We start from the raw sequence: 16,662 nt of genomic DNA on the forward strand, positions 1-16,662 counted from the left end.
TACAATAGTAAGAAAACTTATATAGCGCAATCTATCTCTCTAACATTCTAAAAAAACTTTAAAATATATGTATTTTTTAAAACAAAATAAAACAAGTGTTACTTTCTTTTGTTACAAACAAAATAGTTATTTTGAAAATAATATATTATATTTATTTATAACATATTTAATTTGCATGCAATTTAATAAAAAAATTAAAAAAAACTGAAATGTTTTTTAAATCATCGCAAGAAAAAATGAAAATCTTTAAAAATAATCTGAAAGAAGTTTCTTTTATTTTAATCATGTCATCAAAATGATGTATCATCCACGTTACTTTATTTAAGTCAAATAAGCAACAAAACGTTAGAGTTAGACCGATTTAAAAGATAACAAATTACTCATTGCTATAATGAGTAGATTTTTAAAAATATCATGCTTTAATAAAAATTAATTTAAAAATGCATTGATGTAATAAAGAAAAATGAAAACACAACGATATAATAAAGAAATTTATTAAAATAGATTAGTATTTAATGAATTTAACACAAACCCTTGACTGATATTTTTTTTTGATTAACCTAGATATCCAAATTCCAACCCGCTATGCGAGCCGACTAATCCTAAGACGACCACCTGCTTTGCAGATAACCCGGAGTCAGCGTATTTGAACCTCCATGGCCATAAGGGGATTTTTATTCCTCATTGAATTTGAACCTGAGACCTCCTGATACTTTTAACTTTTTGAACTAAGATATTATTTATATATAGAAATGTAATGCTCTTTGTAAAAATAATTATATTTTGAATCATATGATCACTACAACAATATGAATGTATTTATATAAGTTGTGGTCTTGTTGTAATAATATGCAATGCATTCTCATACATCTTTCTTCTTCTTTATTTCATTTGGATTTTGGCTTAAATTCTCAAATTAGATATAAACGATTATGTAAAAACCCTTACCCGATTGCCAAACAAAATCAGGTAAGAAAAATACGTTATTAGTATTGATATCTTACCCAATCATATATATATATAACAACAACCGGGTATGTTTATATAATCTTAATTTGTTATAGCCACCAGGTCAAAATATGAACTTACTACGTTATAACAACCATGTAAGACACACACACACACACACATACAATTTGCGTACCCGCGCAATATGTCGGGAGCCATAAATTTTAACGGTTTTGAAGTTTCACTGGTTTTATTAGAGAAGATTTAACGATGATACAAGTTACAGTTGGTCTTTACATATTAATACAATTTGAATAAATAAGAGTTATGGTTCCAATTACAGTTTATCGATGAAAAAATTGTATGACAATTTAAAATATAATATATTTAAAATCCAACATATATAAACGACTCCACAAATGTGTTCGATTTACACCAAAAGCAAAGAATCAAGAGATCGAGAGTGAGACCGAGAGTTCTAGAACAATTGAATGAGAGATGAATGAGAGAACTTTTAATAACTCATAGTGAATATCAATTTGAATCTCACATTGGAGGAAGGGGAGCAGACATAGAGATATGAGAGGGTGAAGGCATGAGTGAAAGGTGTCAAAAATATCTTAGAAACATGAAAAGAAAAGATAATAATGTGCATTGGTAACTTGTAATATATGTTATTCTAATTATAAATTAAAAGATTTTAAGACCGAATGCATAAAGTAGTAGTATTTAATACATTATAAGTTGTTTTTAAGACTTTTAAGACTTTGTACATAAATGTATAGTACTTTGTGTATTAATGTATAGTACTTTGTGTATTAAAAATTGTTTTTAAAACTTTTGATAAATCTGGTTTATAAGTTAGTATATATATATATATATATATAGGCGAATGAGAGTTAAAGTGAGAAAATTAAGAAAAAAATTGTATCTTTAATCATATTTAATCTCAAATTCACTCATGAACCGTGTTTGATACACGGATTGATCCCTTGCATATCTTGGTGCATGTTATTCTAATGTACACCTAAGAGTAAATATCTCATCTTATGTTTCTCATCTTAACCCTCCTTAATATAATCGCGTGGAATATCATATTCTATAATAGTGTTTCATATAATTTCAATCAAACTACTTATCATAAATTATGACTAAGAATAATTAAAACAAAAAGAGAAAAAGTTTGAGTTGTTCAAGTAGACCAAATATGCATAGTAAGGTAGTTGTTTACCCAAAACACCCCACATAATTAAACAGCTCCCCCATTCATCTCAGCAACTCCATTGTGTACATATATATATATATATATATACAATATATATATATATATATATTGTATGTATATATATGCCCATATGTACACACTACCTCATCATCTAAACACACATCTTCCTTTGTCATCTAAACAGAAACAACATCCAGATGGCCATATCCACTTCTGCCATTTTCAAAACCACAATTTGCATCTTATTTCTAACCCGTTCTGTACAATCTTCCTATGGGACTCGAATCCTCATAGATACCACAAACGACCTGCCACCTGCACTCGACGATCCACTTCCAACCAATCAACCCGGTACCACTGGTTCAATCGGCGAGATTGACACCCCTCATGAAGATCCAACGGCTTCGCTACCAAGTGGTCAAATCCCCGCCACGGTGGCACCAGCACCAGTGGTGTCCCCAGCTGTCCCTTTACCGGCTACACCTATCATCAAAACACCCGCCACCAATGTGGCACCAGTGGCCGGTGCTACACAGGCCGGAGGGACAGGTGCTATAGGTGCTACACCAGCTGGAGGGGCGGGTGCTATAGGTGCTACACCAGCTGGAGGGGCGGGTGCTGCAGGTGCTACTAAGGCTGGAGGATCGGGTGCTGGTGTCGGTGCTGTTGCAACCGGTGGCGGTGCGGTTGCAGCTGGTGCGGGACACCCCACGTTGAGTTTCTTCATGCACGATGTTCTAGGAGGATCTCAGTCTACAAGCAGGGTCGTTACAGGAATTGTAGCCAGTTCTAGTGCTAACGTTGTTCCCTTCTCTACACCCAACAGCCAAGTTTTCCCAATCACCGGCGGGGTCCCGTTAAACGACATCAACGGTATAGTCAACAACAATAACCTCCCATACTTGGCCGGTTTTAACGGTAACAACCCCAACAATCCAAACGCCAACACCGTCCTTCAAAACACCGGGAACAACAACGTCGGCAACGGCGGAAACAACCTACCATTCGTCGCAGCCGGTCAACTTCCGGCAGGGATAACACTCCAACAACTCATGTTCGGGTCAATCACCGTTATCGACAACGAAATAACCGAAGGACACGAGCTAGGCACCGGCGTGCTGGGCCGAGGACAGGGTTTTTACCTGTCGAGCTCGTTGGATGGGAGTAGCCATACGTTCGCACTGACGACACTGTTTCATGGCAGCGACCACGAGGTGGAAGATACAATCAGTTTCTTTGGGGTTCATCGGACGGCGTCGGAGGTATCGCACATCGCCGTGATCGGTGGGACCGGAAAGTATGAGGAGGCTAAAGGGTATGCGACCATTGAGAGTCTGCCTCAGGTGGATGAACACACCACCGATGGTGTGGAAACCATTGTCCACGTTAATATCTACCTCACTGAATCATAGACCATGAAGTTAGTGTGGTGTGAATTACTTGTAGGTTATGGTTGTCCTACTTTCTGCTTAAATTGTCGTACCTTGGAGTGATCTGTGATCAATATCTGTATTTGTATGGTGGATTTTCAAAGTTTATAATATTGGTTTCTTTTTCTATATACAAAATAATTTTCATAATCATATTAATTGTATTATTTTTTTAATTTTAATTTTAATTTTAATTTTAATTGTAATTAACCTTAATCTATACTATATTATAAAACATTTGACAAAAACTCTTAAAAACCATTTTTTATGCATGAAGTACTGTATATTGATGCATATTACTTAAAATTCAAGATTACAAGTAAATTATGCATAAATATACCTTATTAAAGCTTCATGTTTGAATTCGTATGACTAAAAACATCTCCAATCAACCGGCAATTTTAGGGATTTGTCGTTTGTGACCTCTCCAATCGACCGGCAAATGAATTTAGGTTTTGCCAGATCCCTTATTTGAACGGCAAATATGCCGTGGGTTTCTTGAACGGCAAAACTAGGTGGGACCCATTAATTTGTATTAAAAACCATTTTTCATTTAATAATTTAGGGGTTGATTGGGTTATTTTAATGTGGGGTCCACAAATTTGGTTTTTTTTTTAGAGTATGATTGGAGTTAAGTTTTTTTTAGTCTTTATGGGCCCACCATATTTGGTGTTTTTGGTGTTTTTTTTTTTGTGATGAGGTTGGAGTTACTCTAACTGTGGATAAACATAATCAAATAGATGATAAACATTTTATTTTAAAATATAAAAATCTAAAATATAATTAAGATAATTATCGAGTTATAACAAAATAATTAATCATTATTTTTATAAAAAAATTATATCATTAAACCAAATATAAATTACTTCATTATTGAACCTAAATTAAATTATAATAAAAAAAATTGAATTAAAAAATTACACAAAAAATAGGAATTTTAAATAGTTAATTTGATACTAATATCGATATATTTTTGTCAAAATTTTATGATATTTTTAAATTTATATTTTATTCAAAAATAAAAAAAATCATCGTTTTTTTAAAAATCACAGAAGACCATACTATAACATCGACTGAGATAAAAAATAAAATAAAATATTAAAATCAATATGTATCTCGCTACATTGCAAGAGTATCTTTCTAATATTTTTATAATACCAGATATGTCCTAAACTTAATATACCATAATCTCATAAAACCTAATATGACCATCGTCGACCACCTTCGACCATCGTTGATCTGAATCACCGTTGACCACTGCCATCTGAACTACTGCCGACCATCATCATCTGAACCACCGCAGACTACCACCGATCTAAACCACCGCCGATCACCGCCATCTGAACGGAACACCATCGATCTGAACCATTATCGACATCTGAACCACAACGGACCACCATCGATAGGAATCACCGTCAACTACTACCGATCTGAATCACTGCCGGCTACTGCCGATCTGAACCACATCCGACCACCACCACCTAAAGCACCATGGACTACCACCAATTTGAACCACCGTCGACCACCAGCGACTACCACCGATCTGAACCACTCTGACCACCATTTGGACCACCGTGGACCACCATCGATCTGAACCACTCCCGAACATCGCTCTCTGAACCACTACGGACCACCACCCATTTGAAATCACTGGCGACCACCGTTGATTTAGTAACGTCGTTTGACTATAATTATATTTGCGTTGTGTAGGACATTAAAAAAATACATTTTTATTTATCAAGTTACACCATTAGAAATTATTTTTAATATTTACACTTTATACTCTTATAATTATTTATTTAATTTGTTTTATATATCTTACTTTATCGTTTTTCATTGTACACAATTATCATATTAACATATATAAGCGTATTTAACTAAAATACGTTAAAAATAAGTTTTTATTTTAACAAGTTACATTATTAAAATCGTCTCATCGATACCTTCAAAATGAGATCACTATTAAATATCTTTTTATTTACTTGTGGGATCTTAATTATATAAATATAATAAGAGTGTAGAATAAAAATGAAAAAATAGAGAAAACAAAGAAACAAAATTAATATTTATAAAGATATAAAGTGTAAATATTGAAAAAGAAATCATATTACAAATATATAATTTAAAAACTACATATTTTTAATACTTTATTAATTAATAACAATATAAAGTTAAATTAATTTATACAATTATTAAAAAACATGTATCCTTAATACTTAATTAATTAATAATAATATATAATTAATTAATTAAGTTATATAATCTATATCTATATAAAGCAGAATCATGATAGACTGACGTGACATCTTCTTGACGCAAATATCCTATTTTCCTCCTTTTTTTTCTTTTCATATTTTGACTTTTTTATCTCAGTAATTTTGCAAATTAATGTTTACACTTAACTCAAAATCTCTTCCCCTTCTCTTGGTACATTTCAACTTCAATCTTTAAATCCCCCAATCTCTGGGGTTTTTTTTCATTTATGTGTTCTCCATCTCTGTGTATGAGCTTTAAACTACTGGTATGCTCTCCCCTCTTCTTTTCCATCTCTCATCTATAGCAGAAGAGTATACACGAGTTTATCAATATATGTAAAAAGACAATGGAACTTGGATTAAGGAGAAGTCTCCGTTGAGACTGTAGAATTTTGATTATTTTTGTTTTTATGTTTTTTATAGTTTTTAAATTTGTAATTTTGTAAGAAAAAACACCAACAATAAAGTGACATTTTTAGGTATCGCAATCCTAATTTTCTTTTTCTCGAACTTTGTTTTTTTATTGATGTAATTATTATCAAAACATTAAATTAATTAGACTATTCATTTTCGTTGGTTACACCCAATTTTTTTTATTCGTATATCCCATATAACTCTATTTGTCATTTACACAACAATAATTGAAAACACACACACACACACACACACATATATATATATATATATATATATATGTATTCAATATATATAATCAAAATATCTGTAAACTCATTTATATAAATGAAATTACGATCAATGTATGTGTATTTTTATTTACTATATATATCTATAAATTTTGGGGTCCAAATTTACATGTGTTAAGGGTCTTTTATCAACCTGTGTAAAACTATAGCCGAAATTATTTAGATTCAAACCATTAATTGTTTGGTTTTTAGGTTCAAATCATTAATGGTTTAGATTTAGTTTCAGATTGTTAATCGTTTTAGGTTTAACCCATTTTTGTTCTTAACATATATTTTCTATTATCTCTTTTATGCAATGTAATCAAAAGTTTTAGATGTAGCAAGACCTCCAAAAAAATTGAAACGTCCCTGCAATGTAATCATGATGGTTTGATTAGATTATTGTCTTTGAAGGTTTGATCTTCTAAGAATAGAAAGATGGAGGAATGGTTGTGGCCTATAGCCAATATATTCGTGCAAGAAGGCGAATTTTTTAATCAATCCGACCAATCCTACACCGTTCAGAAAGTATGGTTTTGGAATGAAAAATCGAAAAACATCTTGATAACTATTTATATGTATGGTATGTAAATGTAAACCACAAGGGTGGTGCCTGATTGGTTTGAGCTTGACTCCAAAGATCAAAAGTACCAGGAGATCCCAGATTCAAATCCAACGAGAAATAAAAATCCCCTTGTGGCCACGAAGGTTCAAATGCAGTGACTCTGGGCTATCTGCAAAGCAGATGGTTGTCCTGGGATTAGTCAGCTCGCATAGCGGGTTGAATATCCAGGTTAATAAAAAAACAAATAGTAAAAAAACGAGTGTTTGTACAAGTATACCTCCCTGAAAACCAAACTCGCCTATATATTACAGAAAACTCTTTTAAGCAAACCAAACTCGACCTTTATCCACTCTCAATCTAAATAAGTGAACCACAATACGTGTTGCTATACACCCTTAAATTACATTCAAATCAATCTATATAATCACTTCCCGTAACCCGTATAGCGTGACCGATCCCGGTGCACCATGGCTCATCGAAAAGGTGAGCCGTTACAAGCCGTTTCGACACTCATCCCTACTTTTCATGTACGTTTCTTAGAAAAAAGAATGTAATAATCTTCAAATCACGACTAACTCTGTTGCAAGCTTATCGAACAAAAAGGCTTCAATCTCTCCAACGATCGAACCCACTTCGTCCACCAACTCTAACCACGGTTCCTTCCCGACCGCTTTCTCCGATAAGTTGCCGTTGACTTCCTTTTCTTGACCAAGTAGCAAATTCCATAGTTCTTCCTCAACAATATCCCTACTCAAAATGGTAACCATTTTTCTCCTCAAAGGCTTGGAGCAAATCATTAAATCTAATTGTGGTCTAAAAATCTCCGATAGCCCTGAGTTTATACGATCAAACAAGAGCTGTCTATCGGCCTTACTCCACGATTCTTGCTTCCCGTAATTCTTCTCTAATGTTTCAAAGAGCAAGGTGCTCATCATGCATTCCGATCTCACATAATTTACCTCCATTTTGCTGCCAAGAAAACCGGAATCATTCAGCACGTCGACTAGGTAGGAAAATTCTCGACTTCCTTTTGGTCCAAAAGATCTAATGGGCTTCGTGTTTTGACCAACACCGAGAGAAGATCTTTCGGTAGCATCTTCGTCACTTAATGTAACCATTTCGGGTTTAGACTGGTTTTCTTCCGATTCTGACTTGAGAATTTGAAGTTTCATCCACAAACCTACCGTTTTTAACACTTTCGTATTAGATTCTTACACATTATGAAGAAAAATGAGTCATTTTAAATACACTAACCATGAAGATCGGTGCTAACAGCATCACCATCAGAGATTGATGAGTTATCTGGTTCCAGGACTGAATTTGGACTAGGCTGATAAGCTTCACCTGTGCTCTTTGGAAGTCCATCGTCGATATCTATGCAATTGAAAGTCGTAAATCCGTCTTCAAACGATGAATCCTGGACAACACGTAACCATGTATGTTTAGCTTCAATCTGGGGGAAAAGGGAAAGAAGAACCCGAAGAGAAACAGCAATGAAGGAACAACATCCGACAAGAAACGCATAAATTTCGTCTATTTCTTGTGAAAAATGCAACATTTAACTTGACACAAAGTTGCAATCAAATATTCAACTATTTGTCGACACCTTTCGATAAAGACAGATATTTGTGGCCATGGAGTTCACCTGCGTGTGACTCCAGGCCATTCGTGGTCGCCCGGGGGACGACTCCAGACAATTCGTAAGCTGACCAGAAACCCACGGTTACCCAAAAAAGGACAGATATAGGAATCTTGTGAACCAAATCGCATCAGTTAATTCTTGCAACTTTTGTGGGATATAACTTAATTGACAAAAAAAGTCTGTTTTCAGCTAAAATCTTGAAGAACAAGTGGGATTGTTAAGTACCACAACATAACTCGAATCTTTCTATTTCTAATCTTTAAAAAATTCCAGCAAAAGGATCAAGAACAAGCAGCTGTTCATTCTTAAAAATTGACCAAATGACATCATAGAAATAACAGCAAAAGGGGCAAGTATTACCTGTTCGAAAGAAACATCCAACGAACAGGGAAAACATCCTTCTTTTGCAGAATCATTGCAGGCTATCTGCTCAGATATCTGTTTGATCATGGCATCACTAGAAGAAAACTCAACATCCTCAGAGTTTGTAGACAAGTTGTTGTGGTTGTGTCTCCCAGAGCTCGAACTGAAATCACCTTTGGACATTTTCTTCAACTTTGAGTTGGGAATCGAAGAGAAATTAAAGCGTTTCAATAATGGTAGTTTGGTCATAGATTTATCTTTCCAACCATCAGTTTTGCAGATAACAACCTGTGTTCCCAACTTTGATCTCTGTTTGGACTCAAAATCAGGCAAAGATGGTCCTTCGACTAGATTATTAACCCGTCTGCTAGACCAAATTTCTTGACAAATTTTGGTCCTTTTGGATCTTTCAAGAAGCTGCTTCTTAAATTCCCAGGCAAATGTAGTATCAGAATCAAGTAAAAAAGAAGGTTTAGAGCCACGTTTTACATTCCCAATATTCGATCTGGGAACATTTGCAGGCGAACCATTTCTTTCTTCAATACCCTTGCCTAATTTTCCATTCTGCGCGTTGTTTTGATGATCGACAATTGTTGACTTCAAATACTGCTTACCATCAAAAGAATCCCTTTTTTGCTCAACATATCTCAATGAAACATCCTTGCTTGAATCATTTATTGTTGCATTCGCCTTCTTCAATATCTGCCGACTCTTTTGCCTAGATTTACTTGATCTTTTCTGTCGTGAAACTATAGAGGCAGATTTCTGTAGATAATTTTCAGAAAAGACCCTAATGTGTCTATAAACGGGCTGCTGCTTAGACGGCACTTCGTCAAGACCCATCAACTTTGCAATGACACTTGGCTTGTTTTGTTCAGTTGCCATCATCTTCAACAATTTTAAATCTATGCAGACTAGTATCTAACATAGATATGATCAGTACTCATGTTTAACCATCTAAACGGTCATTTTAGCGCGCATAGATACAATTAGAGAAGAGTACAAACCTTAAACTCCTCAAAAAATGGCTGCGAGACCCTCACTTTTTAGAAACTTACCTACAAGTCTACAACATAGATTAATAATCAACAGTATGAAACAGAAACAGAAACAAAAACAACAAACTGATTTCATTCATATCTTAAACAGCTAGAAAATCTTGTCTTCCCCTATCTTTGGAGGTATCCTTTGATTTCATACAAATGACAAACCCAAGAGCCAATGAATACCTAAATTCATGAGCATCAATTTACAAAAACCTATTGATCCTAATCTGAAATATGACCTAAATTACTTGGCAGAAACTGATAAAAAAAAAGGGCAATTTCATTACTGCTGCTAAAAAAGCAAAGACATGGAGAAAACCATCATCATGAGTATCATAATTAAAGAAGAATATCAATACATATGCAGGCAGTAAATAAACCCACATTCATGGTTAATTAAGAAACACAATCATTCAATACCCACTTCACCAAACCAAAAGCGGAATTGAATCACATCAGTTTATTTAACAACTAATCAAAATCACTGATCACATGTTGTTCAAGAACTTTGAGCTGAAATTGAATCAATAAAAACAAACCTTATGTGAGGGATTCGGCTTCTTAATCGAAATTATTAAGAAATGGGTACGTAATCGTCCAAGTTTCTAATATGGTAACCGATCAAATTCGAGAGGATTAATCAAATAACAGAATATTGGAGAAAATCAGCCAAAGATTATTGATTTTTTAGGGTTCTTAAAAGGCGAAGGTTTTCGATTAATCAGAAGATCACTCAAGCCGAAGAAAATGGTATTACGATAAATCAATGGAATTATGAAAAATCAATTAAATTGAATAAACCGGTGGCTGAATTGAATTCAATAGAGAAACGCAATCTAGGGTTTATGGGTTTCAGTTGCATCACTGTACGCGCCCACCAGCATATATAAATACTTAAATAGTATTCTGGTCAACGAGTTGACAAGTTGTTCCGCCATAATTTCACAGGAAATTCCTTGGATTGGGTTTTAGATTTGGAGTTTTCTCGTATGGATGAAGCACGGATTTACCTGCAATTGATTTTATTTTCAAAATACCCCCTACACTAATCCACATGTCATATAATTCCCTTTGTTTTAGAGTAAATTACGGTTTTGATCCCTATATTATAGTGAATATCATGGTTCTTGTCCTTGAACTTCGTTTATTACAAAAGAAACCCTTATATAGTATGTAAATTTTTTTGGTTTTGTTCCCTCCACTAACGCCTTTAAATTTCAACTCTTAGGGGTTGTTTGTTTATTTTTTAATAGTTTTATTAAGAGGCAACCTCATAATCTTTAAGAGGTGAATCTTGTTTGACAAAAAAAAAACATGTCTCTTAATGGTTCCAAAACCCTCTGAATGATTTTGTATCATGAGTTCCCTTTAACCATTAAGCGTCATAATTTCATTGTAAATAATTACCAAACAATTATATTTCATTTTGTACTATATCATGAGAGTCTCTTAATCACTCTGACAACTTAATCATTTTATACCAAATCATTCAACAACTTCCAAACAGCCCGTTAGGTTGTGGTAACTTTTTACTTCTCGTAAGTTGTTCTGTCATAAGAAAACAATATGACAGCAATGACATAATATGACATTGATTACTTTATTTGATTACGTTCTATTTTTGAACCACTACCACCCTTCAAATCACCAATAACCACGATCACAAATCCAAATCCATACACAGATTATAATGATTATAAATTCATTATTTAATTTTCAGAAATTCAAAACACAATCACAAACATTTAAACGTAAACACCTTAAAAACATACGAATATGAATAATATTCTTGTATAAATTTTCTCTAACAATTTATGATACAAAACCTACTACCTGAATTAAATTATGCTGAACATTAGTAGATTAAGCATAATGAAGAAGAAGAAGAAGAAGAAGAAGAAGAAGAAGGTGGAAAATGGGTTTCTCTGTTGGTTTTCCAACTAGGTGGCACAACCCCAAGATAGTCAATATATTTCTCGATCAGTGAGCAATTGCAAATAAACAGTGTTAGAGATATGCTCATAGACACAACAAAATAGTGACACTGTCAATTGCATTGGGTCTATTGGGTCGCACATAAAGTTCAATCCAAATGCAAGAAATAAAGAATTTAATCTATACTACTTTATAAACCAGATTTATCAAAAGTTTTAAAAACAATTTTTAATGCACAAAGTACTATACATTTATGCACAAAGTCTTAAAAACAACTCATAATGCATTAAATACTACTACTTTATGCATTTAGTCTTAAAATCTCTTAATCTACAATTAAAATAACATATAGTGCAAGTTACCAATACACATCATTACCTTTTCTTTTCATGTTCTCAACATACTTTTGACACATTTTACTCATGACTTCACTCTCTCATACCTCTATGTATTCTCCCTATCCCCCAATGTGAGATTCAAACTGATATTCACCATGAGTTATTAAAAGTTCTCTCATTCATCTCTCATTCAATTGTTCTAGAACTCTCACTCTCTTGATTATTTGCTCTTAGTGTAAATCGAACACATTTGTGGAGTTGTTTACATATGTTGGATTTTAAATATGTTAGATTTTAAACTGTCATAATTTTTTTCATCGATAGACTGTAATTGGAACCATAACTCTTATTTATTCAAATTGTATTAATATGTAAAGACCAAATGTAACTTATATCATCGTTAAATCTTCTCTAATAAAACCAGTAAAACTTTAATATCGTTAAAATTCACCGCTTCTACCGCATTGCGCGGATACACAACTAATAAGTAATCAATTAAAAGTGTTAATTAAATTACTAAATGGACTAAGTGGATATTAGTCTGAACTTACTTAGCATGATTAAAAATTGGCCTTGGCCTAACTTATTAGGGTTTAATTGGGATTAATCCTTATTTAAAGAATGTTGATCCCTAAACCTAAGACGAATTCGATATAAAGCCTCCTCCCCCTCCTCTCTACAAATTGGCGCACCACTACCCTCCTAAATAGGGTTTTGGCCGATTTCTACACAACACAGACAAGTGTGTGTTTGGCGATTTCAGACAAAGAAAAGGAGGCGATTTTTTGTTAGCATGATAGTACTTTGGGGTGTGCACGTGATAGAAAGAATTCTGCTACTGGGTTCTTCACATTCATCTGAAGGTCGATCTCTACTCTTTTCTATGTTGCTTTTGTTATCTGGATATTAATTTATAACCAGATCTCTGGAGGATTATGTTTTGTTTTATTTGCTTCCGTTGTCTCGTTTTTTTATCGGAAAACCTTACAATCCATCAGATAGATGTAGAACGAAATAAACTAAATAATCCGAAATTAACTATTTTTCAAATTAAAGAATGATTTATAAATATTAAAAAAATAGAAAATAATAATATAAAGACATAACCGAACACAAAAAAACGAATAACAGGATAAAAGAAGTAACACAAATAATCTGGATATTTGGTTTAGTTTTTTAGAGAAAAGTCCAAAAAAACTCAATGGACTTTAGTGTTTGGAATGATTAAGTCATTGGATAATTTTTTTTGGAATAAATAAGTCATTGGACATTCCAAAACCTATTAAATAACTCACTGGACTTTCTAAAACCTGTTAGATACATTCTTATAACCTATAAAACTGGTTAATATGGTAAAATAATGGAAAAGGTCTGGAAAAAAAGCCAATGGACTTTTATATTTTGAACGATTAAGTCCTTAAATATGTTTTGAACAAAAAAAGTACTTACCTTTATAAAATGAAACAAATATACCATTCTCATTACTCTTCCCAAAAGATACAAAAGCTGTATCTAAAACATAAATAATCTGCATACAAACTTTGAGCATAACTTACCAAAAGTTAAACCAAAATATATACTAAAAATTGTACCAAAAAATACCAACAATTGCGTCAAATATACCAAAAGTTACACAAAAAAAATACCAACAATTGTGCCAAAATATACCTTAAGTTGTGCTAAAATATACCAAAGTAACGCCTAATCTATGTTAAGGTCGTGGCATGAAAAGTTCTTCATTTGCATCATTAATTTATGGTGAAGATACAACTATTTGACTTTCTTGTAACCCTTCTTGATGTCTAACAACATCATCACTTTCATAACTTTCTTCATCACCAACAATAGTATCACATTCATCACGGTCTTCATCATTAACAACAGCCTCACTTGAAATTGAATAAGGTAAGATGCCTTCGGGGCATGCTGGGTGTGACACACCTGATGATGTCTTTAATACGAAGATAAAGTGTAAACAATAGTCATTATGTTATTTGAATCTGAAAAATAAATAACTAGGGTTAAAACCGATCGCTGTGAAGGATCTCAACAATTTGACGACAAGGAATTATGAATCGAATAGGAAATCAAATCAAACCAAACAGAGGGATTAAGACTGGTATGATGGCCTGAATGAACCAAACAGCGGGTGCGATGGCCTGAAATCGAACCAAACAACGGGTGTGATGGTACGATAGTCTGAAATCGAGCCAAACAACGAGATTGATATTGGGTTGAAGAAGGTGGCAACGATGATGGGTTGGGTCGCGGGAGGTGGTGATGGCCGGTGGTGCAGGGCGACGGGTGGACACAAGATGGGCCGATATTAGTTTTTAGGGTTTTTTTTTTCTATTTTGTATTTTTTACCCGCTAAAAAGATTGCTGGTTACCTTAAGGATGTATCTAACAGATTTAATAAACTCTAAGAATTTATTTAACTTGTTTTAGAATGTCTAAAAATTTGTTCATTCCAAAGAGTTATTCAAAAATTTAATCATTTCAAACATAAAAGTACATTAATGGGGTGTTTGGGATTGCTTATTTAACGTGCTTATTGACTTATTCCGTGTGGTACCGGTGATAAACAATTTTTAGTGTTTGGATCAGAAGAAAAAAAACTGCTTATACCGGTGCCAAACCGGTAATAAGCAGTTTTTGATAAGTCAATCCCTCTAGGCCCTAACTTATCAAAATCAACTTATTAACAATTTACCATTTTAACCTTTTTCTAATACTCTTTACCTTTTTATTAATCAGTTTTTGATACCAACCAAACTCTCCTTCCTCAGTCAAGCGACCGACCTAGAAAATCAGAGATCAATTATCGACCGACCAGAAAATCAGAGCCTATGAAATCTCTGAAATCGAACCAGAGAAATCGAACCTATGAAATCTGTGAAATCGAACCAGAGAAATCGAAACTGTGAAATCGAATATATGTAAGAGTGAAGCTGTTTCTCGAGGAGATGAGACATGACCTCTGAATGAAACTGTTTCTCGAGGAGACGGATGTTGTCTTGGATATTTTCGGCACGAGTAGCGACGGTGTCGGAAGAGAGAGCTTCGTAGGAGAATTGTGTGGAGTCGAAATCTGAAGAGAGGAATCTGGAGAAAATAGGGTTGGAGGCAAAGGAATCTAAGAGTGATGAGGATGGAGGGCTGGCAGAGGATGGAGGGCTGGCGGTGATTCTGTGTTTTTGAAGGTGGGAAGACATTGAAGAGATGAACACTGGACCGCCGGCAATGCCATTCTTCTTTGATCGGAGGTAGATTGGAGGAATCCAGTTTGGGACCAAGTTTTATTCAACATAATAGCTCCGACCCTTTTTGGTAATTTTACATTTATAAGCAAAATTTGTCAAACACTAAAGGGGTGTTTGGGATTGTTTATTTTAGGTGTTTTTTGACTTATTTCAGTCTGACACCAGTGATAAGTTAAATGCTAGTGTTTGGATGAGAAAAAATAAAAGTGCCTATACCGGTGCCAAACAGGTAATAAGCAGTTTTTGATAAATTAATCCTTCCCGACTTATGAAAAACTGCTTATTACCAGTTTACCATTCTAACCATGTTTTATTAATGTTTGTTAATTATTAATCTTATTGATATAAATTTTTGTCAAAAATATTATTATAAATGATGAAAAATTAATTTTTACATGTTAAAAAATCAAATAAGTTAATAATAAAAAATATTATTATATGAAAGATTGTCCTTTTTGGTCATTTTACATATATAAGCAAAATTTGTCAAATACTAAAAAAAAACTTATCAGCTTATTGCTTTTTGGTACCGCTATAAGCTAATACAAACACTTTTTATAAAACTCCGATTTAATACTACATAAGTTAATAAACATTTAAAAAAAAACATAAGTTGTTTTGAATAAACAATCACAAACATGCTCTAAAAAACAACTTATCAGCTTATTGGTATCGCTATAAGTTAATCCAAACACTTTTTACAAAACTCCGATTTAATACCATATAAGTTAATAAACATATTTACAAAAAAACATAAGTTATTTTAAATAGGGGAGGCTAATGCCACCCCTATCATCTATATAATCATTTTTTTTTTGTTTTCTTTTATGTTTTTGTCTTTTTATTGTCTTTTTCTTTTTAAATTAAGTAACATTTACTTATTTTATTTAATTATAAATACATTATTATTACAAAAATTATTTATTATTCTGTAAAAAAAATATTATTTTTTCAACTATAAATTATATA

General features: G+C 33.3%; 2 protein-coding genes across 2 annotated transcripts; one reads left to right on the forward strand and one right to left on the reverse strand.

Moving 5' to 3' along the window:
- The first annotated feature begins 2,370 nt into the window (after nucleotides 1–2,370).
- On the forward strand, nucleotides 2,371–3,737 carry LOC112525905 (dirigent protein 24-like). The gene is made up of 2 exons (XM_025136222.1): nucleotides 2,371–2,833; nucleotides 2,867–3,737. Exons 1-2 carry the CDS (start codon nucleotides 2,371–2,373, stop codon nucleotides 3,583–3,585), a joined length of 1,182 nt encoding a protein of 393 aa, XP_024991990.1. The 3' UTR covers nucleotides 3,586–3,737.
- Nucleotides 3,738–7,372: 3,635 nt separating this feature from the next.
- Nucleotides 7,373–11,000, reverse strand: LOC112525481. Its single transcript, XM_025135628.1, has 5 exons — nucleotides 10,697–11,000; nucleotides 10,119–10,177; nucleotides 9,109–10,025; nucleotides 8,361–8,523; nucleotides 7,373–8,286 (listed from the first exon to the last, which is right to left on the reverse strand). The coding sequence occupies exons 3-5, from the start codon at nucleotides 9,997–9,999 to the stop codon at nucleotides 7,667–7,669; spliced, it is 1,674 nt and encodes a 557-aa protein (XP_024991396.1). The 5' UTR covers nucleotides 10,000–10,025; nucleotides 10,119–10,177; nucleotides 10,697–11,000; the 3' UTR covers nucleotides 7,373–7,666.
- Between the last annotated feature and the right edge of the window lie 5,662 nt (nucleotides 11,001–16,662).

The sequence above is a fragment of the Cynara cardunculus genome, assembly GCF_001531365.2.
Source record: "Cynara cardunculus var. scolymus isolate 2C chromosome LG 13, CcrdV1, whole genome shotgun sequence".
NCBI classification, from domain to species: domain Eukaryota; kingdom Viridiplantae; phylum Streptophyta; class Magnoliopsida; order Asterales; family Asteraceae; genus Cynara; species Cynara cardunculus.

What these genes read in the sequence shown, in the direction of transcription:
- LOC112525905 (XM_025136222.1), top strand. Translation starts at nt 2,371, where the DNA reads ATGGCCATATCCACTTCTGCCATTTTCAAAACCACAATTTGCATCTTA. An exon ending in AGGATCGGGTGCTGGTGTCG is followed by an intron (nt 2,834 to 2,866) that starts GTGCTGTTGCAA and finishes GTGCGGTTGCAG; the next exon opens with CTGGTGCGGGACACCCCACG.
- LOC112525481 (XM_025135628.1), bottom strand. Translation starts at nt 9,999, where the DNA reads ATGATGGCAACTGAACAAAACAAGCCAAGTGTCATTGCAAAGTTGATG. An exon ending in TGGATGTTTCTTTCGAACAG is followed by an intron (nt 8,524 to 9,108) that starts GTAATACTTGCC and finishes CGTGTTGTCCAG; the next exon opens with GATTCATCGTTTGAAGACGG. An exon ending in TGTTAGCACCGATCTTCATG is followed by an intron (nt 8,287 to 8,360) that starts GTTAGTGTATTT and finishes TAAAAACGGTAG; the next exon opens with GTTTGTGGATGAAACTTCAA.